The 27,630-nt window shown below is 44.3% G+C and overlaps 1 protein-coding gene across 26 annotated transcripts in view; it reads right to left on the minus strand.

The window, feature by feature from the left end:
* The window catches only part of ARNT2 (aryl hydrocarbon receptor nuclear translocator 2), a 173,080-nt gene that overhangs the window by 35,558 nt on the left and 109,892 nt on the right, over positions 1-27,630 (minus strand). For all 26 annotated transcript variants that reach the window (XR_011525325.1, XR_011525316.1, XR_011525369.1 and 23 more), the window contains 3 exons: positions 7,957-8,033; positions 6,434-6,568; positions 4,319-4,393 (listed from right to left, as the gene is read on the minus strand). Coding sequence is in view for 15 of the 26 variants with exons in the window: in XM_070569822.1 (XP_070425923.1) it covers positions 4,319-4,393; positions 6,434-6,568; positions 7,957-8,033 (287 nt within the window). In the remaining 11 variants the exon portion in view is untranslated. The remainder of the gene's footprint in view (positions 1-4,318; positions 4,394-6,433; positions 6,569-7,956; positions 8,034-27,630) is intronic.

Below are 27,630 nucleotides of genomic sequence, written 5' to 3' on the forward strand. Positions count from 1 at the left end.
TGGGTCCTACGGGGGCTCCTCCAAGTCTGCACAAAGCACAGGGGAAGTTGGCAGCCACTCCAGGCGTTGAGACCAGGGGTCTGTGCTCAGAAGAGGCGCATGAAGGCCACCTCTTGTCCCTTCCCCCAGAATGCCTGCGACGGCGTGACAGCTTTGAGCTCCAGGCAACAGTCCCGGGGCTGAGTTACGGGCTCAGCACCTGTGTCTGTTGCACCTCACGTGGTCTCTCAACACGGTTGTGGATCTGGAAACTGAGCCCCCAAGGAGTTGGAAATCCCACCCAAGGCCTCACGACTAAGGAGCAGCCGAGGCAGCGGTGGGGGGGCCCAGACCTACCCGACCCCAACGCCCGCTGTCTTGTCATGAATCCCTACAGCCGAGGCAGCATCCTTGTCCCCAAAGAGCTTCTCACCCAGCATGGCGGGACAGACGTATTGAGAACTGTGACGCAGAGAGCGCGCTGAGGACCAAGACAAAAACAGGAGTCGAGTGGCACGGGTGACCAGGGAGTCGAGGGGACGGCCTCTTCGCGGGGCCCAGGAAGGGTTGCTGGAGGGGGACGGGGTTTGGAAATACGTGGGAGGGGGGACAGAATGTTGGCAAGCGATGCCTGTGGGCAGGAAGCTCCTGGCAGGAGGCACAGAAGGAGCAAATGTTTGCAGGCTGGGGCCCTGAGGCACAGGTGGAGGGGCCCCCCTGCAGGCGAGGCGGCACAGGTGTGGGGGTCCAGGGCGATCCGCCCGACTGAGCTCAGTTCGGGAGTGGGGCTAATACACAGACCACCAAGGCCGGGCGTAACCCAGCCGAGCACAGCTCTTCAGGAAAACGGCTCTGATCACCGTCCTCACGGAAGAAGCAGAGATGGGAGGATGTGACGGGGACCTGCTTGAGTCTCACCGCGTTCCGCCTTTCCATTCGGCTTCTAGGTAAACTGCGACCCAGTGAGGGGAGCCAAGAGCACAGCAAGAGCAGGTTCAGGTGTCCCAGACCTTTGCTGGCACGCTGTCCCCACACCAAACTCGAATTCCCCACACACCTGACACACTCGGAGCGTCTCACATCTGGGCCACTCAGAGGCTCCTGTTTAAACCCCGAGTTCCAGGCTGACTCTGAGTCACACGGCCCCTTCCACACTTTTGCAACACTAACCCATTTCCCTTTATCAACACTCAGCCCCCACCCTGGCTACCAGGGGCAGGAGACGGAAGATCACAACTCGGGGCCAGGGCCTGTGCCCTCCAGGACGTCCCCACAGCTTCCTGGCTGCTGCCCACTGACCCCGTGACCGGGCCGGGCTCTCAGCCTTGCTGTTTGGCTTTGCCTCCCGCCTGAGGAATGAGGTGGCTGCTCACAGAGCGGGAGTTCCTCAAGCTGGATGCCAGGGCAGGATCAGATGTTAAATTCTTTCTTTTTCTTTTCAAAACCAATGGGGCTCTGACAGTGTCAGCAGTTTATAATCACAGAAGGGCCGTCAGATGGAGAGGTCGGTGTGCGGGCTGTGGAGACGGGGATGGGTGCTTTGAAAGGAGGCCGGCTCCAGCCCTAGCTCTATTATGGCCTTGCTGTGTGACTCAGGGCAGGTGATGGAACCTCTCTGAGTCCTGGTGTCCACGGCGAAAAAGTGGGGAGGACAACATGATGTGTAGGGTTGAGGATTACATAAGACAACGTGTGACAAAGGGTCTGGCTGGTTACTAACGATGAGGGGAGGCCCATCACTGCTCGAGCCTCGTTCCCCTATTCCCAGAAAGATGACGGCAACCTGGTCCAAAGGGCCATGCTAGATGATGCAAAGTTTATGGTAATTCCCACATGTTCAACAAAGATGTGGCATAAAAGACATATTCTTGCAATGTTTATTCTAATTCTGCATTTTTCCAAAATGAAGGTTACTTGCTTTGGGTGATGACCCACTCGGACTACGCTATTCAGAGCTGACCGTGTGCAAACTCCACACTCGGTGGTGGAGATGATGGTGAAAAGCACAGATGCGGGGCCTGCCCGCAGGGAGCTCATGTGTTAGTAGAGGAGACACACACACATGCATACACGGAAATCAATGGACAGATAAATGACACAGTTAAAAGTTGGAACAGTCACCGTGGAGAAAAACAAGGGCTGGGAAGGAGGTTGGGGGTCCTTCTTGGCTAGAGAAGTCATTGACGGTACCTCTGAGATGACACGAGTTGAAACCGAAAAGACAAGAAGGCATCAGTCATTTGAAGAGAGATGGGAAGAGCAGCCCAGTCAGAGGGAGCACGTGCAAAGGCCCGAGGTAGGGAGAAGCACGATGTGTTCAAGGAACCAAGAGAAGCCCAGTGACCCAAGGGCAGTGACTAAGGAGGACGAGACATGCATGCTGAGCACGTAGCCGTGGCAAGGGTTGGGATTCGATCCTAGGCGCGCTAGAAAACCCCTGGCACATTTAAGTAAAGATGTGGCAAAACCTCATTTACATTTTCAGAATGGCTTGGACTGAACAAGAATAAAAGCAGGAGACAAGCAAGGGAGCTGCTGCAAAGTCAAGATGAGAGATGGCAGGGGGCTGTCAAGGTCAGCGGGGAGGAGGAGAGGGGAAGGGGCTTGGACCACAGACGTCTTTGGAGCTGTAAAGAAGGACCTGATGCTGGGTGTGGGGAGTGAGACCCAGGAAGAGCGAGGAATGTTCCCAGTTTCTGGCCCATGCAGCCAGGTGGATGGTGGGGCAGGGAGCCTGGGGGCCGGGAGAGGAGAGTGGAGCATTCTGCGTTGGAAGGTTACAGGGTGTGCAAGGGCAGGTGTGCAGCTCGACGGACACTCTGGGCTGGAGTCACCCAGCAGGTAAAATCTCTGAGGGAGGCACTACAGAGAGAAAAGGGGAGAAGGCGGCGAGGACAGAGCCCAGGGCCTCATGGCTGGGAGAAGCGGGCAGAAGAGGAGGGACGAGAAGGAGTCTGAGAAGTGGAAGTGGAATCCACGAGCGGGTGATGTCTTGAGAGGAAGGGGCAGAGCGTGCCCACGTACGTGGCGTACAATCGGAGGACCAGGTCCAGCCCCGCAGACACGGCCAGGCCTCCAGAGGAGGGCTCGGCTGTCAGAGGGTTCCTTCTGAAATACTCGTACAGCAGAACGCCGAGGACTCACTCCCTCGGATGAAGGACCCACCATTACTCCCCCTTCAAGACGACTTCAAAGGCCTCCGTTCTCCTAACACGGCCTGTTCTCTCTTTCTCCAGGGGCTGAGGTGAGACGCCAGACCCTCTGAGGGATGTCGTCTCTCTCATCGCAGTCGACCTGTGCTCAGGAGGCGACGGGGCCTCAGCCAGGGTCCTGGTCCTCTCACTCATCAACCCTGTGGCCTTAAGGCGCCCTCCCCTCCCTGACCATCACTTGTCTGACTGTTACGTGACAATAACAATGCCCACCTCCTACGACTGTGGTGAAGGGTCAAGAAAGTGGTGTGTCCAGCGGGGTTTCCACGGTGCTGACACGCAGCAGGTGCAGGATGCACAGCAGCCAACAGTAACGATGCTCGTGACAGTTATGCGGGCGGCCTCCCTCTCAGGTTCCCTCAGCCATCCTAAATTCTTCTCTCTCCTTCACTGTCTCTACGCAAAGCATCTCTAACCGACATGTCTCCTCGAGTTGCCTCTTCTTTTAATTCCTACTGCTCCTGCCCAATTTCCCCTCTCACCTCTTCTTACCTGGACAATTGAAAGAGCTTCCCAATCTATCTTTTGTTCCAGCTATTTCCCACATACCTGGGCTTACCAGAACTGTTTTTCAAAAACATCGTCTGCTTAAAATCCTCAAAGGAATTCTCACTTAAAGGGCCCAGGAGAGCACTGAGGTTCCTCAGCAGGGCCTTGAGGCACCCCCCATAACCTCGCCTCAGCAGCCTCATTTCTCACCACCGCCCGCCTCCTCCTGACAAGTCAGCCAGTGCCGCTCCAGCCATAGGGAACGACTTATAATTCTCCGAAAGGGCCATGTTCTTTTGCATCTCAGATGCTGGCCCCTCAGTCTAGAATTTCTGTCACTTCTTCTATGCTCATCTTTTAAGACTTGTCCTAACATTTCCCGCCCCTGGGAGACTGTTGCTGCCTCTTGCCCACATTGTTAACGTCTCCATCCTCTGTTCCTCTCCCACGACAGAGTCGTTACTTCCTGATGGGTGCATCCTCCGCACTAGACCATGAGCTCCTTCATGGCACGGGCCCTGACGGATGCCTTAGGTAGGACCCTGCAGCCTGCCTGGCACACCGCAGGACTAGCATCCTGCCAGCCAAATCCACGTGTCCCCAGGCTCTGCGCCAGCTGTACATGGGCGTCGTGGTACCTGCTGAAAGCTCTCGCGTAGATGGCTCTGATCCTCCGAGTGGCAGAACTCCAAAATGTCTTTTCCTAGAAGATCCTAAATAAAGAGACAAGCTTTAGTAATCCCAAACCCACTTTTCACTATTTATATATCACTGTTAGACAAGAGCGTTTATTTACATCCCTTTCAGCCCATCTCCTTTAGCTCACCCCATCATAAGGGGGAAACAAAGTGGATGCAAATCCCTTGGAGCGATCACGGAGCTGGCTCTTGGTACCCTCCCCTAAGGTCCTTTGGCATGCCCAGTACCAGCTTCTAATCTTGCCAATGCACTAGATCAGCAGCTTCAGAATGCAATTTTATTTTTGTCTGCCTTGGAGATGCAAACTGTAATAACTACATTTCAATAAACATAAAAAGAAAGCGAATGAATGATAGCAGGAGGATAGCTGTGTTGCCTATGAAAACTGGAATTGCTTAAATGTGGAAACTATAGCTCTCTTGCATCTGGAGAAATGCTGCTATCAAAATCATTGTACTTTTTAAAAGCCTGTTTACTATCTACCTGCACTCATGTACGTTTTATTCAAAGAGCTTAGCATCAACTCAAGAAAAAAGGGTGTTTTGCAACGAAACCAACCAGAATATGATAAACCATGAAAAGGCAACTCCAAATGGGTTATAGGAAGTGGTCCAGTTGGAAGTGTCTTAAATGGCAAAGGATTTTAACTATCTCCTTGATCAGAACCCAAATCAGCAAACGGCCTCAGTGGGAGCTGACACCGACAGTGGAAAGGAAGTCTTATCAGCGTGCCAAGAAGCATCTAGATGCTCACGGAAGGTGCCAGTGGATAAATGGATCTGGCAGGAAATATATTGCCATCAGAGGTTATGGTGAATTTGGAAACAGATTAATCTTCCCTTCATTCTATCCAAGAAGCTTGAGTTTGCATGAATCTGGAGAAGCAGAATTATCTGAATGGTTCCAACATTTCAATTTGGACTGTTTGTAGTTCTAAAATATACGTGTAATGAAATACCCATATCAACATATCCCAAACCTTGTTCCTCAGAACAAAGATCTTTTTCTTTCTTTCTTTTTTGTTTAAATGTTTTTGATTTGGAAAGAAATTTAAATCTACAGCGAACTCGAAAGGATAGTATAAAAAACACCTGTATGCTCTTCACCTAGATTGAACATTTGTCAATATTTTGACACATTTTCACTTTTTCTCTTTCTTTCATATATAGGTAAGTATAAATAAAACATATAAAAAATATATCAATGAAATATCTTTCATACCTACACACACACACTTAAAAATTTCTTGCTGAATCATTAAAAAGTAACAGACATCATGACACTTCTCCCCAAGCATGTATCTCACAAAAATGACATTATCTTAACAAACCCATAATATACCACATTACACCTAAAAAAATCAACAATTATTCAATGAAGTCACCCAGTACTCCGTCCATATTAACATTTCCTCAGTTGTCTCCCAAGCACCCTTCATGGCCCGTGTCCTCAGCCTGACAGTCCAGTTAAGGCTCTCAGTTGCATACCGTTATTTTATCTCTTATGTTTATCTTCATCTGGAATAATCTCTCCTGCCTTTTTGAGTTTCTCATGACACTGACTTTTTTTAAAAGGTCTGGAACAAAGACCTGAAAATGTGCCACCTGTCAAAAAGGGTTCCAAACACATTTGAAAAACAAGGGGTTGGGCAAAATCAAGTGGACATCTTTACTTCAAGACTTCTCAGAGTCTTTCACACTAAGATGCTTTCTAAGTTTCCAAGGAGGAGATTTCCTGTTTGGGGTTAATCAAAATTAATTGATCAAAGAGACCCTTCTTCATAGAGCATCTTAACTCCAGTTTGTGAAAAATCAGCTAGATAAACAGAACGGCTAGGGCAAAAAATGAAGAGTTCGTTTTCTGTGGTGTAGTCACATACGACGTCCTTTTCCACTCTGGAATGCCGTTACTCCCATTACTCCATCCGGGCAGAGATGTTGATTTTTACTCTGTGTTTCCCTACATCGTCCTTGTGTTGTCTCTCCAACAAATGAGATAAGTGCGCTTTGAATATTGTTAAATCTACAGCTAATGCATGAGCTCAGAATTTCTACCTGGGGTTGGTAGCCAATCACACTGATGCATCTTGGGTCCACAAATGTGATGATCCCATCAGAGTTATGCCGGGATAAGAATTCCGTGGGCACTGACATCCCGCTCATGTCCATGCACACGGGAGAGCTGGTCACCTGGAGTGGGGAATCCACATTGAGGTGGTTTTGACAGAGGCAGAGATGGAAATGGTAACAGAGACACAGCATGGAAACAATCCATGTGGGTTTAATTTCACAGATCCTTCCGTGTCATTCGTACAAGGAGTCTAAAATGTTCAAACAGCCCTGATCACACCTTTGACTAACTGTAACAGTGGGCCACTTCCCTTACATTTCTGAGCCTCAGTTTCCTTATCAGTCAGTGGGAATAGAGAAACCTGGGATCTCGTAGGGTGGTTGTGAGGTTCAAAAGAGACACTGCATGTTAACCCCTGGCATAGCGCCTGGCTCATAGTTGGTGCTCAGAAATGTTAATACCCTTCCCTTCTCCTACCTCCCCTTTACTAAGGACAGCAAACGAGTCTAAGGAACTGGCGAAAATATTTGGAAAGTATTTGTGGACCAAATTTACCCAGTTATGCTTTCTTCACCCATCTGCAAGGAAAAACCAACGCTTATCATATGTGAATGAAACTGCTTCTTCATTTGTCTGAAAATGGTTAGACCTAGGGAACCAGGGACACGAAAGGTTAGTGTCCCCTGAACTGTATCCATGGAACCCCCCCTCCCATCAGTATGGGGAAGGCTCTTAGTGCCACAAGGAGAATGAAGAGTCCAGTTGATTGAGTGGCTACAGTGTGTGCACCAGACATCGAGCCAGTGGCCTTCATACACATTATTCAGCATATTTAACTTTCACAAGACTAAAAAGACACACTCTCCACCCTTGAGAAGCTTGTACTCAACTGCCTTCACGAAAACAGACAGCGAAGAGAGATAACCGATGTCTGAACTCAACGCTACGAGTCAGGAGGCAATGATTAACTTTGACTAAGCAGATAAAGGAGTCGTTTTAGCTGGATCTTGAAGGATGAGCAAATGGGAAGTAAACAGGAGGAGAAGGGAGTTTCGAAAGGAGAAGAGGAGAACAAGGAAATACCAGGCAGAGGGAACAGCCTGTGGGCACCCACAGAGGTGGGGAGGGCAGGCTGGGTTTGTGGAAAAGGGAATGGTGTGGTCTGGGAACAGGGCAAGGTGTGGGGAAGAGAAGGAGCTGAGGGTGTAAGATGAGTCAGTGCTTTATCCTGTACACCATGGGGAAACATTCAAGGTGATTAAGCGGGTATGATGTGAGCAGTAACAGGCACGAGAGTGTGGGGACGGACTGATTCAGGCCCTCAGTGAAGCAAGAATGCTGCTGCTCACGGCTCACAGTGCCCCTTCCTTCTCCCGCAGAGTGTCGGGAACCCCGACAAATGCTCAGGACACAGGCGATCAAGACAGGCATCCAAACCCACAGGCTCCTGCTCTTTGCAATAATGAGCCCCGGTTTGAGATTGAAGCGGCTATGAGCGGTTTCTTACCTGGAGCCTCCCGATTGCCACCAGGCAGTATTTACTGCCCTGTCCCACATCAGCGTCTTCTTCAGGGATGGTCATTCCTGAAATGAGAAATGCCAGCATCTTCAACAACACGCCCAAGGGGAATGGCAAAGGGTCAAAAGTGTTTGTGATTTTATTTACGCAATTGAAAATACAGATCCACGGTTGACCACTGGGGTTCGGGAAGCCAGCTAAGGAACTAACCAGTCCCTCAGTCCTCTCCGACTCCTCTCTGTCTGAGGCCTTTTGAAAATCTTGTGCTACATTATCATCTGCATCTGTGGATGGTGCAGAGGAATTTAAGGAAGATAAAATGCAAACTATTCATTTAACATTTGCAAAATTTGGCCCAAACATTTAGTTATAAAAGAAATTTCAGTAAGAAGTGTATATGGGCATTTCAGATTATACAAATATTTTACTTATCTGTTGACAAAGAATCCAACAAAAAGGCAGAATCAAAACCGAAAAACAAAAACCCACCAAAGCTGGAATTACTTACTTGCCAGGCAAGGGAATGCAACCAGTGTTGCCTAAAGTCAGGGTTTGTAAAGGCTAGAAAGGAGAAATTGGTGATAGGTATGCTGATTAAGCACTGAAAACCATTGCTCTGGATAGGGAGGAATTGATTAAAATAATCCTCATTGTTCTTTGGTCAAAAAAGAGTCTTCTGTTGGGTCCAGTTAAGGGTCTGGCCCCTGGAGTGGCTCACACCGCAAGGTCCTTGAGCAGCTGTAGTTGGCTACAACTGTTGCCATGGAATGAGCATTCCGCTTTGACATCTGCTACACAAGTGCTGTTAAACAGAAAACTCCCGTTCAAGGCGTTTACGTCAGAACAAAGGTTCACGGTGACAATCGCACAGCACAGGGACGGCCCAGCACTGGACCGTGCAGGGAGTGTTACACATGGATGGGGTTCTAAGAGCCAGAGAAATGTCACTCCCTCCTCATCCCCAAGACCCCATTCACAGTCCCCTCTTCTTTCCATCCCTTTCTCGTCCACCCCCTGCAGGTAACCAGTCTCCTAAGGTTCTGCTTCATCCTTGCTGTATTTCTCTCGCACGAATGGGCACATAGATGTGTGTTTTCTCATCTCTTCTTATTCCTTTCGTGAAGAGCAGTGTGCCACAGACACTCTTTTGAGCTTCACTTATTTAACAGTATGTCCTGGAATTCACTCCATAATTATTCATAGAGCTTTCCTCATTCCTTTTTAGAACTGCACAGTGCTGCATTATGAAGATTACCAAGGTTTGTTCAACCCTTTCCTATGCACGAACTTTTAGGGGTTTCCAATATTTTGCAACTATAAACAAGGCTGCAAAGAATAATCTCGTGCATGTGTATTTCTTATGATGGGTGGAATATCTTCAGATACATCCAGAAGATACACGTTTTCTGGAAGTGGGATTGCTGGGTTGCAAAGTGAGTGTATATGTAGTTTTCTTAGGTATTGCCAAATTTCCCTCCAGAAGGGGTGTGCCAATTTTCATTCCCACCAACAATGTATGAGAGGCCTGTTTCTCCACGGTCTTGGCTGAGAGAATATGCTGTCACATTGTTTTTGTCAGTGTGACAGGTGAGAAATGGTATTTCAGTGCTGTCTTAACTTGCATCTCTCTAACTATGAGTGAGTTGGAGCATTATTTCATTTGTTTGAGGATCATTTTTGTATCTTGTCTTTTAGTGAATTGTCTGTTCATGTCCCTTTCCCATTTTTCTATTGGGATTTTGGTCCTTTCCCCCTCAATTTGCGAGAGATCTTCGTATATTAGGGATGTTAAGCCATTGTGGTATACGTTATGAATATGTTCCCCCAGTTGGTCCCTTATCTTTTGACTTCGCTTATGATGATTGAAGAAATTTGTAATTTTTATGTAGTCAGATTTACCAGTCTTTTATTATCTCTGGCATTTAAGTCACAGTTAGAAAGCCATTTCCTACACCAAGGTTAAAGAGAAATTCACCCATGTTTTCTTCTGGTACTTTCAGGGTTTGATTTTTCATTTAGATCTCACATCCATTTGGAGTTATTCTTGTGTAGGTGTGAGACGTGGACCTAATTTCCTCTTTTTCTAAATGGCTATCCAGCTGCCACAACAACATTCATTAAAAAGGGAGTGATTTGAGATGCCACCTTTATCATATAGTAAATAACCATATGTATTTAGGTCTAATTCTGGACTTTCTCTTCTATTCCACTGGCCAATTGTTTATTAAGCACCAGTACCACGCAATGTTAATTATAGAAGCTCTATTGTATGCTTTAGTATCTGGTAGGGCCATTCCTCCCTTACAGTTTTTCAATGTTTTCTTGGCTATTCTTGGATGTTTATTTTTTTACATGAACTTCAGTATCAACTTATTTAACTCCATAAAATAGCTTGCTGGTATTTTTATTAGGATTGCATTAAATTTATAAATTAACTTCAGGAGAACTGACATCTTTGTAATGTTGAGTCATCCTACCCAAGAACAGAGGGTATTTTTCCACTTGTTTAAGCCTGCTCTTGTCTCTTTCAGGAGCACTTAAAATTTTTCCTTATATATACTTGTACTTTGTATACTTATTAAAATCATTCCTAGCTATTTAATCTTCTTTGTTGCTATTGTAAATAGGGTTTTCTCTACCATACACCTTCTGTTTACTGTTTATGTGTATGAAGCCCATTCAGTTTTGTATACTGACATTGTGTTGTGCTACTTCACTCGATTACTTATTGTTTCTGTTGGTTTTATTGTGGACTCACTGGGCTTGCAGAGGTGTATTATACAATTTAAAACAGGGATGGTTTTCCTCTTCTTTACACATTCTTTTGCCTCTGATTTCTCTTATTTAATTGCATAGGCTAGTATTTCTATTACAATATCGAACAGTTGTAGAGATCGTGGGCATTCTTGTTTCTGATCTTAGTGGAGATGTCTCAAGGGTTTCTCCATTAAATAAGATACTTTTTTAAAAAAGATATTATCCCTGAATTACTGTTTGACATTTTTGCAAGTCTCTTTAATGCCTTGCTTAATAGCAGACAGCTGGATTATAATATCTGCTGTGCATGCAATCTATTACAGTATGTTCTTTTACTTCATATATGAAGAAAACATGCCTTCCATAGATGTGTAGTTGGAGGAAGGAGATTTTTTTCAGATAATTGTGGATATTCTTCTTTGATATTTTCCTAAATCTTGACAAGTGGTACTTTCTTAAAGGTTAATTGCAATGTGAGTTCCAAAACTTTATCAATGAATTTTTCACATTCTATTACATTAAAACAGATTACTAACACTTTGAATGGATCTGTTACCCATACATGATTTTCAACATTATGTATTGGTCATTTGGAAAATATTGGTTCACAAAATTATACAGATCTTCTCAATGTTGACACATTACATTATACATTATTATAAAAAAATCACACTTAATATTATCATCAGAAATATTTCTAGGTATTGGTCAAGATCACAGTGGTGGATATAAGTTTTCCAAAACTCAAATTTTCACTGGAAAGCTTGAATTTTATCACTGAAAACAAATACTGTCAATTCTTTTCCTTGAAGTGACAGGTTCATTTTAACTTTTTGAGGAAATATCTGCCACTTACATAAGTTTGATAACCATAGTTTGTTAGTCACTCTTTCAAGTAAAAAATAATGTTTCACGAAAAAAATCAGCTAGTTCAGCTCACAACGAAAACAAGCGCACGAAGGCCTTCCTTGACACAACCACCATGTTCGGTACACAGCAAAAGTTGATTTATGCATACCTCCCATTTCAGAGTTTAATAAAATTAGTATTTTTTACTGCTTCATCAAGGACATACTTGAGTGAAACTAGCATTTTTAAATTTTGAAATTATTTTTCTTGCAAGTGTGTGCTGATAAAGAATACAATGACTACTAGGACATTTTGGTGCCACGGCCTTGATTCATGTCAAGGCTCCAGACGTTTTTACCCATCAATGCTTTTGCACCATCCATGCAAATGTGGACCCAGTGAAAAGGACAAATAACAACCTGGTGCTGTAATGAAAATACTGTTAGCTTTAGGTGCCCCTGAAACCGCCTCAGGGACTCCCATGGTCCAAGGGCCAACCTTGACAACTGCTGTGTCACACACTGCTGTTCCCCAGAGTCTGGACCTCCCAATCTCATCTCTTTTCCGATCCTTTCCCTGCTGCCTACATTTCTAACCACATATTAATGAGACCCGAGACTATGTCTCCAGTCTGGATTTTCCTCTGGAGTCCAGATCCTGACCCCACTTGCCTTCCAAAAATAATTGCCTCCATCTCACAGGCCCTTCAAACTCAACAATTGCCCAAATTTTCCTACCAAAACGTACTCCTCCTTTTTCTTCTCTCCTGTGGAAAAGACAGCTAGTGACCCACCCCACATACATTCCATGCTGAAAGAACCCTGATTTATCCAGAGTGGCAATGTGTCCACCCCCTTAGAATCAGAGGTGGTCAGGTGACACAGCTCTGGCCTATAAGACGTAAGTGGAAGTCACCGAGTGGGGCTTTCAGGAAAACTCCTCCTTTTTGCAAAACACAAAGATGATGGTGTGGCTCTAGCAGCCGTCTTGAAGGCAGGAAAGCCAAGGTCACACAATAAGGACTGTGGAGTAGAAACTTAGAGAAGAGAGAATGAGGACCTAACTACATCATACAGCCACTCCTAACCCTAGACTGCCTACCTTTGGATTTTCCATCTGAGAGGAAAATACATAAAATAAATTTGTTTAAGGCACTGTTATTCGGGTTTTCTATTCTATGCAACCAAACTCAATCACTTACTTGTACACATTTTAACCTCTATTAGAAGCATCAGTACCAGCGCTGAACATCTGTCATTTATTTGGGCTGAGCAGCAGCCAAACCCATGTCCTATTTGGAGGGAATCCCACTTTGTCAGTGATCCTGGTGGAAGCCAGTATCCTAGCTCCCACTATGTGCGTCAAAGAAGCCAGATTTTCTCTCTCTCCTCCTTCCAGAGGGAAGGGATGGTTAGAATTCACCAGCAAAGCAGAGCCCAGTGTCCTGGTCAGGCTGTTGTTGTTAACAGTCTCTGTGCTTTGTACTTTTTTGGTCCACTGAAACTGCCTGGGTTTCTGTCCATTTTCAAAACCTGACCCCATAAGCCCCCGACTGATTGATCTGATTGGGGCGAGCCATGAACATCTATTCAATAATTCTCTTTTTGCTTAGGATTTCTAGAGTTTTTCTGTTATGAACTAACTGATACACCAATGACCCAACATCTCAAGCTAGAATTCTTGTCGTCCTCCATCTTCCTTTCCTCTCATCACTTACATATCAATGGTCCCCACACACGGCTGCTTCTGCACTACAGGTGTCTCTCCAGTCTCTCTGTTCCTCTCCATCCTGTCGTCCATATCACCACTAGAAGGTGGACAGGTCATTGCTCTGCAGGAAATGAACAGAACCTCCTGTTGCCTCTACAATGAGCCAAAAGTTTGCAATACAGCACGTATGGCCCTTCACAACCCTTACCTGTGTTAATCATCTGCAGCTCCTCCGAACACGGAGTACCAGTCAGGTCTCACGTGAACGGCACACGTGTCCCTCTAAAGATGTTCAGTTTCCTGCTCCTCAGGAATTTAAGTCATCATTCCCTCAAGGGGACTTGAGGATGAGTCTGTCTAGGCAACAGCACACACATGCAACTGAAGAGCCGGCTCTGAAAGCACAGAGCTGACGAATGGGGTAACTAAGCAAGGAGGAAGGTTTGTTCCTGCTCAGTAGATGAAGAAGGTTACTGCCCCAAGGTCTGAGATGGGCAAAGATGGGAATCCCTACGGTAACTGAATTTCAGGGTGGGAGGTGTCACTGAGTCCAAGCCCCGGTGACACTTGAATCACATGGCCATCCATTTCTGTTTGAATTTCTCCAGGGGTGGGATGGTCTCTACATCCCCAAATGGCTCAGTCTGTCTCCTTTAACATTCCATCTGCTGGTCCTAGACTTGCTCTGGGGGCATACACTCTTCTGTATTTGCTCTTCAGACAAGTAAAAAGTATATTGTGTTCCTGAGTCTATTCCTTTCTTGGCCAAACGTCCCTGTGTCAGTTTAAGTGTTCCCTCTACAAAAATGGTTTGTCTCCTTATATCATTGTCACTTTTCTGAATATGCTTCTGATTGCCTATATTCCCCTAAAAGGTGTTTCCCACAACGTATCTGGTAGGGTCATTCCCAAGGCCTCTCACTTCTTCTATTCTGGAGACCTTTGAAGCTGTCTTCCAGAATAAGAGTGCCCTTGATTTAGCATTAAAAAAAAAAAATCATAATGGAGCTATGCTTCCAGACAAGATGGAATAACAGAGCTCAAATTTACCTTCCTTCCAGAAATAACCAGCAAATAAAATATCAGAAATAATGGTTTTTCAAGACACCATATGTCAGGCAATGAATAAGAGCAATCCCTGAGAGATGGGAAACCAATAAGATAAACACTCTGATGGCTTCAGCTTATTGCCTTAAAAGAGTTCCCAAGCCAACAACTGAAATTTCACATTGTCCGGCATCAGATAAAAATTTACCAGCCATGTAATGAAGCAGGAAAATACAACCCACAATGATGAAAAACATCAACCAGTCAAAACTGACTCAGAACTGACACAGATCTTGGAATTAGCAAACAAATACGTTAAAACTGTTCTTATAACTGTATTCCATATGTTCAAACAGCTAAATAGAGCCAAGGAGGACATTTAAAAAACCCCAAATCAAACTTCTAGAGATGAAAACTTTAATGTCAGATGAAAAATGCATGAATGGTATTAATGGCATATTAGACACGGCAGGACAAAGATCAGTGAACTTGAAGACAGCAATGGAAATGATCCCAAATGAAAAATAAAGAGAAATAAGGATATATTTTTTTTTAATGAAATGAGCATCAGTGAATGAGATGTCGAAATGTCAAGTGGTCTAATATATGGGCAACTGGAGTTGCCAAAGGAGAAGCAAGAGAAGGGAAACAGAAAAAATATTTGGAGAAATAATGTCTGAAAAAATTTTTAAATTTGAGGCAAAGTATAAATCTACAGATATTAGAAGATATAAAACATAAGAAGCTTAATGAACCCTAAGCACAAGAAACATGAAAATTACATCATAAATTGCTCAAAACCAGTGATAAAGAAAAAGATTCAAAGTGTCTAGAGAAAAAAAAAGACATGATTACATACAGAGGAATAAAGATAGATATGACAGCTGATTTCTCGTCAGAAGCAATGCAATTGAGAACATAGTATTTTAAAGTATTTGGAAAAAAAGCCTGTCTACTTAGAATTCTATACCAAGTGAAAATACCTTTCAAAAATAAAGGTGAAATGAAGACTTTTTCAGCCACATAAAAGCTGAAATAATTCAGCACCAGCAGATCACTATCACTAGAAATTCTAAAAACCATCTTTAAGGCAGAAGAGATATAACACCAGATGAAAATATGGATCCACACAAAGGAAGAAAACCACTGGAAATGGTAACTATGAGTAAATATATAAGGTTATTTTCTTATTAAGTAAATCAGTAACATAAAGGCCAGGAGGAGAGAAACAGATGGATACTGCTGTGAGATTCTTACGCTGTATGTGAAGTGGTACAATATTGCTTGAAGATAGACTGTGGCACGTTAAAGATGCATAGGGTAAGCCCTAAAGCCACCATTAAGATACCAAAACAGTCACAGCTAACAACAAAGAAAATAAAATGAAATCATAAAAAGATTCCAAAAGAAGGCAGACAAAGAGGAAAAAGAGAACAAAGAACAAATGGGAAAACAGAAAACAACATATATGAACCATATCAATAATCACATTAAATATAAATGGTCTAAATGCCCCAATTAAAAGGCCAAGTTTGTCTGATGGGATAAAAAAGATTGGATCAATGTGACACCTCGACATCCAGCTCAGGAGAGGGCATCACATGCTACAATGCTCACGAGTGGTACAGTATCTGCTGTCAATGACTGGAGTTCCAAAAATCATTTGTGAAGGTAGAGTGTTAGAAGATTTGATGCAGTGACTCATGTCCTCATCCATGGATTTGTTCGTGCCTGCCTTGATAAACAGCCGTATTTAAGAGAAGGCGGAAGGAGGCACAGCAAGGAAGGAATTGTCCCATTCACTCTTTAATCCTTACTTTCCCCCACCCCCGTCTCCTTCCTCCATCGATTTTGGCTGTCCATGGTCAAAGTCTCTAGGGGCCACTTGACTCATACCATCCTTCAGGTTCCATGGACTGAACCTAGTTCAAATCTTAGTATTTCCTGCAACTGGCCAAGCAAGTGTCTTGGTTGAGGTTCATCCCAATGCAAAGCCTGAGACCAGGCCTTCAGGAGGTGGGCTAAGGAAGAAGAGGGGGAAAAATGAGGGAAGAGAAACAGAAAAGGAAGAAAAGCCAAGATCAGGGTTATCTCCACCACACTCTGGGCTTTGCCCACAATGGGGCCAAATGCGATCGCTTTCAGGGAAGTGCCTGGCGCCGAAAATAGAAAGAAACCACATCTTGACATGGGATGCTGTCAGCCGAGGTGAGTCTGAGCTCACAGTTCGTTTGCTAATTCATTCTTCATCCAACAAGTGTTGATTGAGAACTTTTGCCGATTTTCTGAAAATAGCCACAAATTCTCTTTATATATCTTCCATCAAGAGTTGAAGGTAGGTTCCCTTCTGACGACTTTGACTAATAAAACACAGTGGAAGTGACACTGTGTGACTTTTAGACAAGTGGCCCCATCCATTATGGGCAGAGATCCTTAGTGACCCCTGTCTGAATTCCTAACCCACAGAATCTGTGAGTCTAATAAAATGGTGGTGGTTTTATGCCAATCAATAAAATAAAATAAAATGAAATAAAATAACTTCCAATTAGAAGGTGCGTCAGCCTAGAAGTGCAGAGGAAGAGACTTGACAGGGCCCTGAGAAACCAGTCCTTTAAGAGCATAAACAGGCTCGCTTGTAAGAATGCATTTTAACCAACCAAGTAAAATAATGTGAAAATGATCCCTTGGCTTTGCAGAAGTGAAGTGGAAAAGTTGCAACCTATTAAATAAATAGCTTTGGCTATTTAATGTGGGCAAGTAATCTGTAGTTGCGAATGAGATCCAAGCGTGTGTTTGTGAAATTTCCAGGAAATCGTCAGTAAACCCAAATTTCCTTAAAGGACTGAGTTCTTTATGTGCCTACGGCGAAGGTTCTCCTCAGGACACTGGGCTCAGCTTCCCCATGGAAGGGAGGGCATCTAAGCCAGCAGGCCAAACATTTGTACAGGCAGCCCTGACACAATGCCCCACGAGCAGCTGCCAGGATCGAACTGCCAGTGAACCCGTGATCATTGCCACTCAGACTACCAGTGTCCCGAGGTGGCTGGGAGTGACTGGGGAAGGCAGGGGAGTGCTCCATCATTAACAGAAGGAAAGGATTGAGGACCGAGCTCTCACATGCTGTTCTGTGTAATGCCTCTGACAGGGCAGTACCATGCAATCTTCAGATTATCATCCGGATATTGGATTTTCTGTATTTTCCAAATGTGGCTTGTGCAATATTCTCAAGTAATACATGATCTTAAAAAAGGGTTTTGACTCTCGGTACTCAGCAATAAAAAGACAAATACTCCCAATGAAAAAATGGGCAAAGGATCTGAATATGACTCCAAAGAAGATATATAAATGGCCAATAAGCACATGAAAAGATGTACAACGTCATTAGTCATTAGGGAATTGCAAATCAAAACCACAATGAGATACCACTTCACACCCATTAGGATGGTTATAATAAAAGAAAAGATGGTGAAGATGTGGAGAAATTGGAACTCTCATATACTGCTGGTGGGAATGTAAAATGGTAGTTACTTTGGAAAACAGCCTGGCAGTTCCTCATGAGGTTACACATTGAGCTACCATATAACTCAGCAATTCCACTCCTAGGTACACAACCAAGAGAGACAAAAACATCTGTCCGCGCAAAAACTTAGACATAAATGTTCACAGCAACACTGACAATAGCCAAAAAGCGGAAACAACTCTAATGTCTATTAACTGATAAATGGATAAACAAAATATGGCAAATCCATACAATGGAATATTATTCAGCAACAAAAAGGAAATACTGATATTGCAACATGGATGAGCCTTGACCACATCATGCTAAGTAAAAGAAGTTAGCCACCAAAGGTCACATTTTGCATGAGTCTATTTACATGAAATGTCCAGAATAGGCAAGTCCATAGATACAGAAAGTAGATTAGTGGTTGCCTAGAACTGGGAGGAAATGGGGAGTAACTGCTAATGGATATGGAGTTTTTTGGGAGTGATGAAAATACTCCTAAATTGATTTTGGTGATAGCTGCAAAACTACATGAATATACCAAAAACCATTGAATTGTACACTTTAAACAGTGAGTTTTATATTACATGGATTATATCTCAATAAAGCTGGTATATAAAAAAATTATTTAAAAAAAGAGGTAGAATTGAAGAGAGTAAAAAGCCAATGATAAATCCCACAAAAGAATATCAAAGGGACGTTTTGGTTATTTCTGTCCAGTCTTTTTGCTGCAAATTTAGAAACTATAGAAAAATACAAGGATGAATTAATTAATTACTTAAAATTAACCTTAACTATGATAATATCCTTTATGCCCTTTACTGTGTGTGTATGTACGTAATTGTCTGTTTTCTTACACTGTTCTGTAACCTGCTTTGGAAACTTTCTAACTTCTTGGGAAAATCTTTCAACGTGCTAAAACATCTGTTTTTCATTTTCCTCTGTATGGATGCACCATGACTTGTCTGACACTCTCTCTCCAAAACTTAGCCATTTCGTTTTCCCCCAGTTTTTCACCCATATAAGTAATATAATTATATGCATCCTCTTAGACAAAATCTTTGAGCATATCAGTGATTTCTTTAGCACGAAATTCCTAGAAGTGAAATTGCTGGATCAAAGAGCATAAACAGTGTTCTGTTTTTGGTTATATTTGCTTTTCTTCGATTTTATTTGAATACAGATTTGTTTTCCATTTGTTCTTTTATGGAGAGCCTGTAGATGTTTTTGCCATATAAAAGATCTGTTTGGGGTTTTTTTCCTCAGGAATTTTTAAACTCTGATTATATATTAAGAATATATATGTGTCTCATAAAAGTTACCTTTTATGTTTGTGTTCTCTAAAGTGTTTATTTTTACATAGAGTATTATTAAGGTATAGACAATCAAAACTGTATTTTCATATAGTACTTTTAAAGTTTCATATTTATCTTTAGTAAATCTGACACTTATTTTCCATATGCTACACTTCATGTTTTTCCCAATAATGAGTCAGTTCTCCTGAAACTATGTACTGACTAATTTTTCCCTTTTCCACTCACTGAAAATGTTTCCTTCATCACACAGCACATTTCTGAAGAGACCTGGGTCTGTTTTAGGTCTTTTCCGTTTGTTCAATAATTTGGTTTGTGAATTCACTTATCACATCTTAATTATTAAGGCTTTAACTTACATATTTTCATGTCTAGTGAGGCAATTCCTCCCCAGTAGCCTGTTCGTCAAAATTTTATTAGCTATTTTTATCTTTATATGTCCATTTGAATTTCAGAATGAATTTTCATTAAAAAAGTTCCATTGGGGCAATTTTATTGAAATTGTATCAAATTTGTAGATTGGTTTGGAACAAACTGAAATCTTTATAATACTAAATCTTCATATCGAAGAATATACGTGACCCACAGGTGCCAATCTTTAAAACAAACAAACAAACAAACAAAACAAAGCAGTACGCTTTCCATCCCCTCCTCTGTCTGGAAGCGTTTAAATGATTTGCTCATAAAACCTCTGGGCCTGCACCATTTAGAGCAGTTCTTTGTCAGCTTTTTCAATTTCCTGGCTACCTTTGATCTTTTCTCATTTTAAGAAACCTTTCTTGGACTCAAATTTGGTTATATATTTTCCCAGAGAGTAGCTTTCTTCCCCAAGATTTTAACATGCACAAATCTAAATTATGCACACTATTTGTTTATGTTTTTAAACTTTCTGTGATAACTCTCTTCACTGTTAATATGCATTTTTTCATTTTTTAAAAAAAAATTAGAATTAGACTTATAGAGGTTTTCTCTTTTACAAGTCTTGATGAAGAACTATTTATCAATACAATAATACTTTTGTTTTCTAATTTAATTTTTCTCTTTTTAATTTTTTCCTGAATTCCATCTTCTTCATTTGCTCATAGTATTTTGTTGTTCTATGTTCATAAGTTAAATAAGTCCTATTTTCATAAGCTAAATTCCTAATTCATATGTTAAATTCCTAGTTTTCTCACATTTAATAATAAATGTATTTCAAGCCACAAGTTTCCTCTAAACACTGTTTTGTTTTGGCACACCCCCAAGCCTTGCTATGGAGTGGGACCATAGCCGTGAATTACAAAATAGTCTGCAGTTAGAGTTTAGTTTTGATTTCCATCCTTCACCAAAAGTTACAGGATAGGTTCCTTTGTGCAAATAGTTGATGTCCCTTTTTATAAGGACACCAGTCACACTGGTTTTGGGGCCCAAGTGCTTCAGTATGACCTCATCTTATGACATCTGCGAGGACCCTATGTCCAAATGAGATCACATTCTGAACTACTATGGGTTAGGACCTCAACATAGGGTTTGGGTGGACATAATTTGACCCACAACACCTTCTGCGAATACTCTACGTTTATTCCTGCCCTCCCTAGCAGGTTAGCCACAAACGCAGGACCAAGAGCACCCTCACTGTACCCGGGACAAGCATTGCTGTGGATCACGCCACATCTTCCCACTAACTATAGAAGCAGACCCAAAACAGCTCCTCAAAGTGGGCCATAAAAGAAAACCCATTTGCTATTTCTGTTTTCTTACTTAGTGTTTTATTATAAAGCTGAATAAATTCTTTCAATAATAATGATTAAATAAAAATTTTAGATAGTGATATTGGTAAGCCTGGGTCCCTTCCGGGCAGGTACTGCAGAGTGCATTACTGGGAGATGAAAGAGAGATTTAGTCACCAAACATTCACCAGGCCCCCTGCCACGTTCTGACCCTGTGCTCAGTAGCTTAAATAATACAGAAACACGTATGACATGGTCCTTGCGTTCCAGGAGCACCGGAGAAGCAGGGGAGACACACAGATGCAAAAAAGCTATGATAAAAAGTACAAGGTACACAAATAAAGTGGCTGGAGAGTTGTTGACAGAATATTGGTGAAGGCTTTCTGGAGAAGGATTCGTCGGAACTGGGCGTGTGCGTTCGGTGAGACCAGTGGAGATGGGAAAGGCGGCTCTGGGGACGGCAGCAGGGGAAGGAGGGCGCAGCGTGGTGACATGGTGGGTCTGGCACAGTTACACACACGTCAAGGCTCTGAGCACCCAGGCAATCAGGGCAGAGGCTCCAAATAATTGTCTGCCATGTGAGATAAAAGCCTAAACACGCACCTCAGCCATCTGGAAATTGCCCATTCATCAGTCTCAGCTAACCAGAACAAGGTCTCCACGGAACCCCAAGATGGTCTCGAAGGCCGTCACACCAGCCTGGGCACTTCACTTGTGGAAAAGGCTGTCAGTTCCCAACTCAGAACCTACTTTATTCCCTTTCACCCGCAATACCAACAAGGTGTGCTGTTTGCTTGTCTAGACCAGGAAGGATGAGAAACAGCAATTTGTGATGGGATGGGGTTGGTACAAAAATGGGCACCTGGAAAGAAACGAGAGTCAGCCACCAGCAGGTGGATTTGAGGACAGCGAGTACTCATAGGGCATAAAAAGAAACAAACTACCACCAAAACAACCAACAGAGCAACAACAGCTGCAGGGGAGGCAGCAGGGGCTGAGAAGCCTTGCTGACATCTTTGACTAGTTCTTTTAATTCCTGTCCAGCCCTGGAGCTTTGTCACGAGAGCTCTGAATCAGCAGGGAAGGACCAGAGCACGTTCCCCATCCCTCATTTAAGCAGATAAAAAATTCTGTGTGATGAAAGACAATGCAAACAAAATCAGAAGATAAACGACAGGCTAGAAGAAAACAAAGTGTTCACATGCATAATGTTACAAAGACCTCCTTTAAGTAAATAAGAAAAGCATCAAAGCCCCACAGGAAAAGGGGCATATACCATGAATGAGCAATTCACAGGGAAATGAAAATAGTCACACCCAGGAAAGATGCTTAACTAGTCACGGGGGAGAAAATCCAATTTAAAATATGTCATTTTCCCACCAAAATTATCAGATTGGCAAAACTTACAAAAGAAGGAAAACATCCGGAGTTGGTAGGAGTGTGGGAAAATGGCCACACACGCATCCCGCCTGGCAGTGTAATTTGGTAGGACGTATTACAATGTGCTTGTGTCATCTTTATACCCCCTCTGAGACTTTCCTGCAGAAACACCAGCACTCATGGGGGAAGAATCGCATGCAAGGACATCCACTGCAGTGTCCTTCGCCAGAGCCCCAAACTGAAAATAATCTTAATGTTCTCACCTGGGGAGTGGCTGATGGAATATTATGCAGCCACTTAAAAGAATAAAGTAGCCCCTATATGCACTTACTTGCAGATGAGTCTATGACAGCCTTGATAAGCTAAAAATAACCAGGCTGTGTAATAAAATACACAACATGAGCTCCGTTTTTTTAAAATAGAAAAAGTCTAGAATAAGAAGCACTTGAGTGTCACCAATAGGTTCGTGGGGGTAGGACCAAGGGAGGAGAGAAGTTTACTTGTTGGTTCATAAACTTTTAAAAATTTTTTAAAAATTGGTTAAGGGTGAATTTTACTTTACTTTTCCAAGATTTTATAGATCTTGATTTCTTTAATGAAGATGGGCTATTTTCATAATAATTTTTTTCTTTAAGATTTTATTTTTCCTTTTCTCCCCAAAGCCCCCCGGTACATAGTTGTATATTTTAGTTGTGGGTCCTTCTAGTTGTGGCATGTGGATTGCCACTTCAGCATGGCTTGATGAGCGATGCCATGTCCACACCCAGGATCCGAACCAGCAAAACCCTGGGCCGCTGAAGTGGAGCACACGAACTTAACCACTCGGCCATGGGGTCGGCCCCCTGTAATAATTTCTAAAAGATGATAGGAAGAAAAAGGCTGGCACATGATGTCTTGGTACTTAAGGTGGCTCCACATACCTGGAAATTTTCCTGGGCTGCACTTCATTCCCCAGCAATGCCAGAAACAGGAGCATGGTGTGCTTAACTTCCGACTTTAGAACTCTGCCCCTTGATCACCAAAGTAAGGGGAAAACATGCCCGACAATGGTAGAAGTTTAATTCTAAGACATTTGGCAGAGATGCAACATTTCTTTCCAAATTAACTGCCGCTAAACCATGAAAATTAACATGCATCTCCTTTGGCCTAAAGGGAAAGCTGTGAGTATCTTCTGTATAAACTTGGACTCAGAAGATAGAGCTTCACTTCCTGTAAACAGAGTTAGCTAATTAGGCCACACTGAGGTGTCGTGGGGATGTCAGGAGAAAGGAATGAGGGGGTACAGCAGCTGCCCCTCTCTAGGCCTCCATCTCACCACCAGTAAAGACAGGAGTGGGCCACGAGGCCTCACAGGCCGTAACCGCTGTGAGGCCTGAGGCCGGGTCATCTTCCCTGACGGCAGCCGGGGGATTCCAATGGAAAGCAGTGGGCTGTTTTCCAAGGGAAGCAGAAGAACACTGAACCTCAGTCCTCGCCATGCCTTAGCTGGGTGGCTTCACTGCTCTTCTCAGCTTTCAGTTAAAGAAAGTTCATGAACAGAATGACATGCTCCATTGGCTGGCTTCTCCCCCATTTCCAGCTTCTAGAAGCTAAAAATCCCCACCAGTGCAGAACGGGCCTCTAGAAGGCAGGCTACGTTGGGCAGTCCACCTGTCACCAAGCCCTGCTTTGGTGCTATGGTCTTTCCCCAACTTTCCATCACAATACTTCTGAGTTGGGCATGCTGGGGGTTGGCTGGCACCAATCGCTCCCCCATGACTTAAAACTTTGCGACCTCAGCCCTCCCCATAGCCTGTCTACCCAGGAGCCTCTGCACCCTTATTCTGCCATCATCTCTCACCAGCATCGGGGTCCTGCTACTTTCTGCTCCTTATTCTTCCCCCATGAAGAACAGCCTCCACCTACCCTTGCTCATCTTTCTCAAATTAACCAGCTCCCAAACGAGTGTCTTCTACTCAGCCCTTGGGAACTGTGTTTTTTGCAACCAAAGACCTGAGCCCTTGGCCATGTACTTCTTGCAGGTCTGTCACCTGGCTGCCTGCACGGCACCTCCCTGACTGTGCCCACCTCCCCCGCAGAGGCTGCTCCCGTCTCCAACGGCCCCTCGTCATGGACCCCTGGCCCACATCCCCAGTGCTGCCTCCACACAACCCTCCTGTTACTGCTACTCAACAGTCTCTTCTCGCAACATCTCCTCCACCACTCCTTCCTCTTCTGCCTGCCTCTCCCTGACCGTGGCCCACCCTATCGCCACTTTCATCTTGCCCAAGCACAGCCTTGACCATATTTCAAGCCCTTTTTCAAAAAACCTCAAAGGCCCCCCCGCTGGTCACCAATTTCAGGGCCATTCATTCCATCTGTGGAATGGATTCGAGTGAATACTCCCTTGAAAGCACACCTCAGAATCTGTTTGGTGAGCAGCTCATCCAGGTAAGAATCTTGACAGTGAGGAAGGGATAAATGATAAGAAGGGTGAGCATTTTTGTTAGGACAAGATCACTTTCTGCTACAGGTTGGCTGAGCTCTCCTTCCTGTGTCTCCCCACAGTTTACTGTAGGGCACTAAAAAGCCATGATGGGGTCTTTTAGAAAGCAGTCTGTGCTCTCGCACACGGAGCGAGAAGACATTTGTGTCCTTTGGAGAGAAGTTCTCAGAGCACACCAACTGAGCTCTGTGGGTTTCCTCTTGATAAAGGAAGGCACAATTTCCTTTATATCTGAAATGGTGGTAACAAGATTTTCTCTGGATGTCGGGACACAGACTGCCACTATGGAGGTTTCCCAAGGAGTGCATCTTGTGACAAAATGGGGTCCAGGAAAGAATGTTTTAAAGGGAAAATGGCCATCGTGCCTGGCAGTGACATCGATGGATGGAGAAGAGTGGCTTGACAGTGATTCAGGGCTCTGAGTGACCCAGGGAGTCTTGCATCCATCTTTTACTGACCACAAAGCTGTCCGCTTCTCTAAGCTTTGGGAAATGGGAATAATAATAGTTACGATCTGTGAAGTGGGAACTATCATAGCTCCTGCCCCACAGGGCTGCTGTGGGCATCGGATGAGAAATGTCTATCAAACACTTAGCACAGGGCCTGGCCCTGGAGCTCGGTACGTCCAGTTCTTGTTTTCAGTGTCACGTTGAAAGTGCCGTCCCCGTGCTGGTCAACAGAGGTGGGGCCCTCCCACCACTGAGCTGGCCTCGTGGGAGCTGAGCTCTGCCTGGCTGTGGGCTTCCAGGGGAGGGTCGCGCTGTGGTCAAGGGCAGGGGAGAGACTCGGGGTCAGCGGAGATGCGGAACCGCACAGGGTTTAAGGTTCTCCCTGGACAGAAAGGACGGGCTGGCCTGAGGTGCCGCTCAGGGTTCTCTGTGCTCTGACATTCTGTGGGTCCAAACCCCAGGTCAGAGATCAGCCATGCGATGTCCCACTTTCTGTGCACCTACTACGTGCCAGGCACTGTGGTACAGACTAGAGATGGAGTGGCACCCGGGCCCCAGTTTCTCCTCTCAGGGAGTTCACCTGCTGGCGGGGGAAACACAGAGGCAGGTCACCACAACGCCACATGGTAAGAGTTATAACAGAGAGAACACGCTCCTTTGAGCAGGGACGCAGCCACAGCTGCTGCCAGGGCCGGGAGGAACAGCGACAAGAGGGAATGCCTCCCGACAGGAGCTGCAACTTTATCAGAGCGATTTTTAAAAGGAACAGGATAATTCTGTCCATTTTAGCAGATTTCAATGATCCCCTCATCGGGGTTTACAAGCTCGTTTTCCCCTAGGTTAAATTACTTACCTTTTTTGGAGGGGGGAAATACTCTTCAACTAATGCCAGGTCTAAATAAACCCTGAGTAATATAAACAACACACAAATGAAATGTAACTGGAAACTGCTATTTGGGCTCAAACTCAGCACTGGCCAGAAATGCCTCTTCATCTCTCACCAGGGGATGCATGAACCCGGTGCAAACGCTCACGGGAAGCTGGACTGTTTTTCACCAACGCTGGGTGGAGTCTGTCCCAGGATTTATTTACATCTTCACATGTGAATTAAGACTTATTTTACATTCCGCTGAAGGCCGGGGGGAAAATAGCCACCCTCTGCCGTGAGCAGTTCAGGCCACTTGTTCGCAGCACGTTTCCAAAGTATTCTCTGAGGAGTATTAATACGCTTTAGGCAAAAATAATGTTTCTTTGGCCAAGGACATTTGGGAAACATAGTTTAAACAGAGATAAAGAGGTTTCATCACTGTGGGCTTCTCAGAGAATTTAATAGGCAACTTTGGAGCACGATTCTCTGCAAGGGGGGACACAGAATGCAAAGTTGCCCACGTTGTCGACCACGGAATCCTTTTTTTTATGGTGCATCTCTGGGGACGTGTCATCTCGGAGGATGTCCTGGGAAACGCTGACCCTAGGGACGTTGCGTTTCAGAGTTCCTGAGCTTCAAAGCACAACTGCTGCCTTTGCCTCAAAAAAGCAAACCGAGACCATGTGCGTAACCACCTCCATCCCAAATTACCGTGGAAACGACCAGAGTCTGAGATGGGAGCCGAGTATGTCAGTACCAGAAGCTGGCGAGGCTTACCATAAACCCACTAGCAATCGTGAGAAAACTGAGGAGCATGCTTTGGGCAAGATGGCATTGAGGAAAGAGACATTTAAGCCACAACTCCCTGTGCAGGAAGGAAAAGGCCACTGGGGGAGTGTGTGGCAGGACCCCCAGCAGGACCCACCTACAAGCTTAGAGCTCCCGTGCCTTGAGATTAGCACAGAGCAGGGCCAAGACGCGAGGGAGAGCATATCTCGATCTCACGCCTCCTGTGAGGTGGCATGGTGGCCGAATGCCAGTGAGTCCTCTTGAGGTTGCTTGTGACTTGAGTCATCCCCACCCCCACCCCCGACTCTCAGGTACAGACAGGTGAAGCTGTGGTCAGGTAACAGTAAAGCTAAACTAGGAGCTAATCCCTCCTGTGCCCTTGTCAGGGTCTGAAAGATCTTCCTAGAACCCAGATGATCAGTGACGGAACCAGTGATCCCAACAATGGATGACCACATGGCGACCACTCTAAGGCAAGGGAAGTTGAAAAATCCACGAGCATCAGCAAATGTTCCCACTGAAGAAAGAGAGTTCCCTTATTAAGAAGAGGAGAGGGAAAATCTAAATTCAATGACTCAGTGCAACTCAAGAAGCCATAATATTTATGAAAAAGGCACAGCCTTCAGCCTTCAGCAAGGATTGAGGTCAGACGAAAAGTGTGATTGCCAAATTTCTAAAAAATTAAATGGGAATCATGAGTAGAAAATTCAGATGGAGCAATTCTCCAAGAATCTGGAAGAAAAGGATAAAGCAATTAATAGGGTGGGCAGAACCCTAAGTGGCTGGGAGAGCAGATCCAGGAAA

The sequence above is a fragment of the Equus przewalskii genome, chromosome 1 (genome assembly GCF_037783145.1).
Source record: "Equus przewalskii isolate Varuska chromosome 1, EquPr2, whole genome shotgun sequence".
Classification (NCBI taxonomy): Eukaryota; Metazoa; Chordata; class Mammalia; order Perissodactyla; family Equidae; genus Equus; species Equus przewalskii.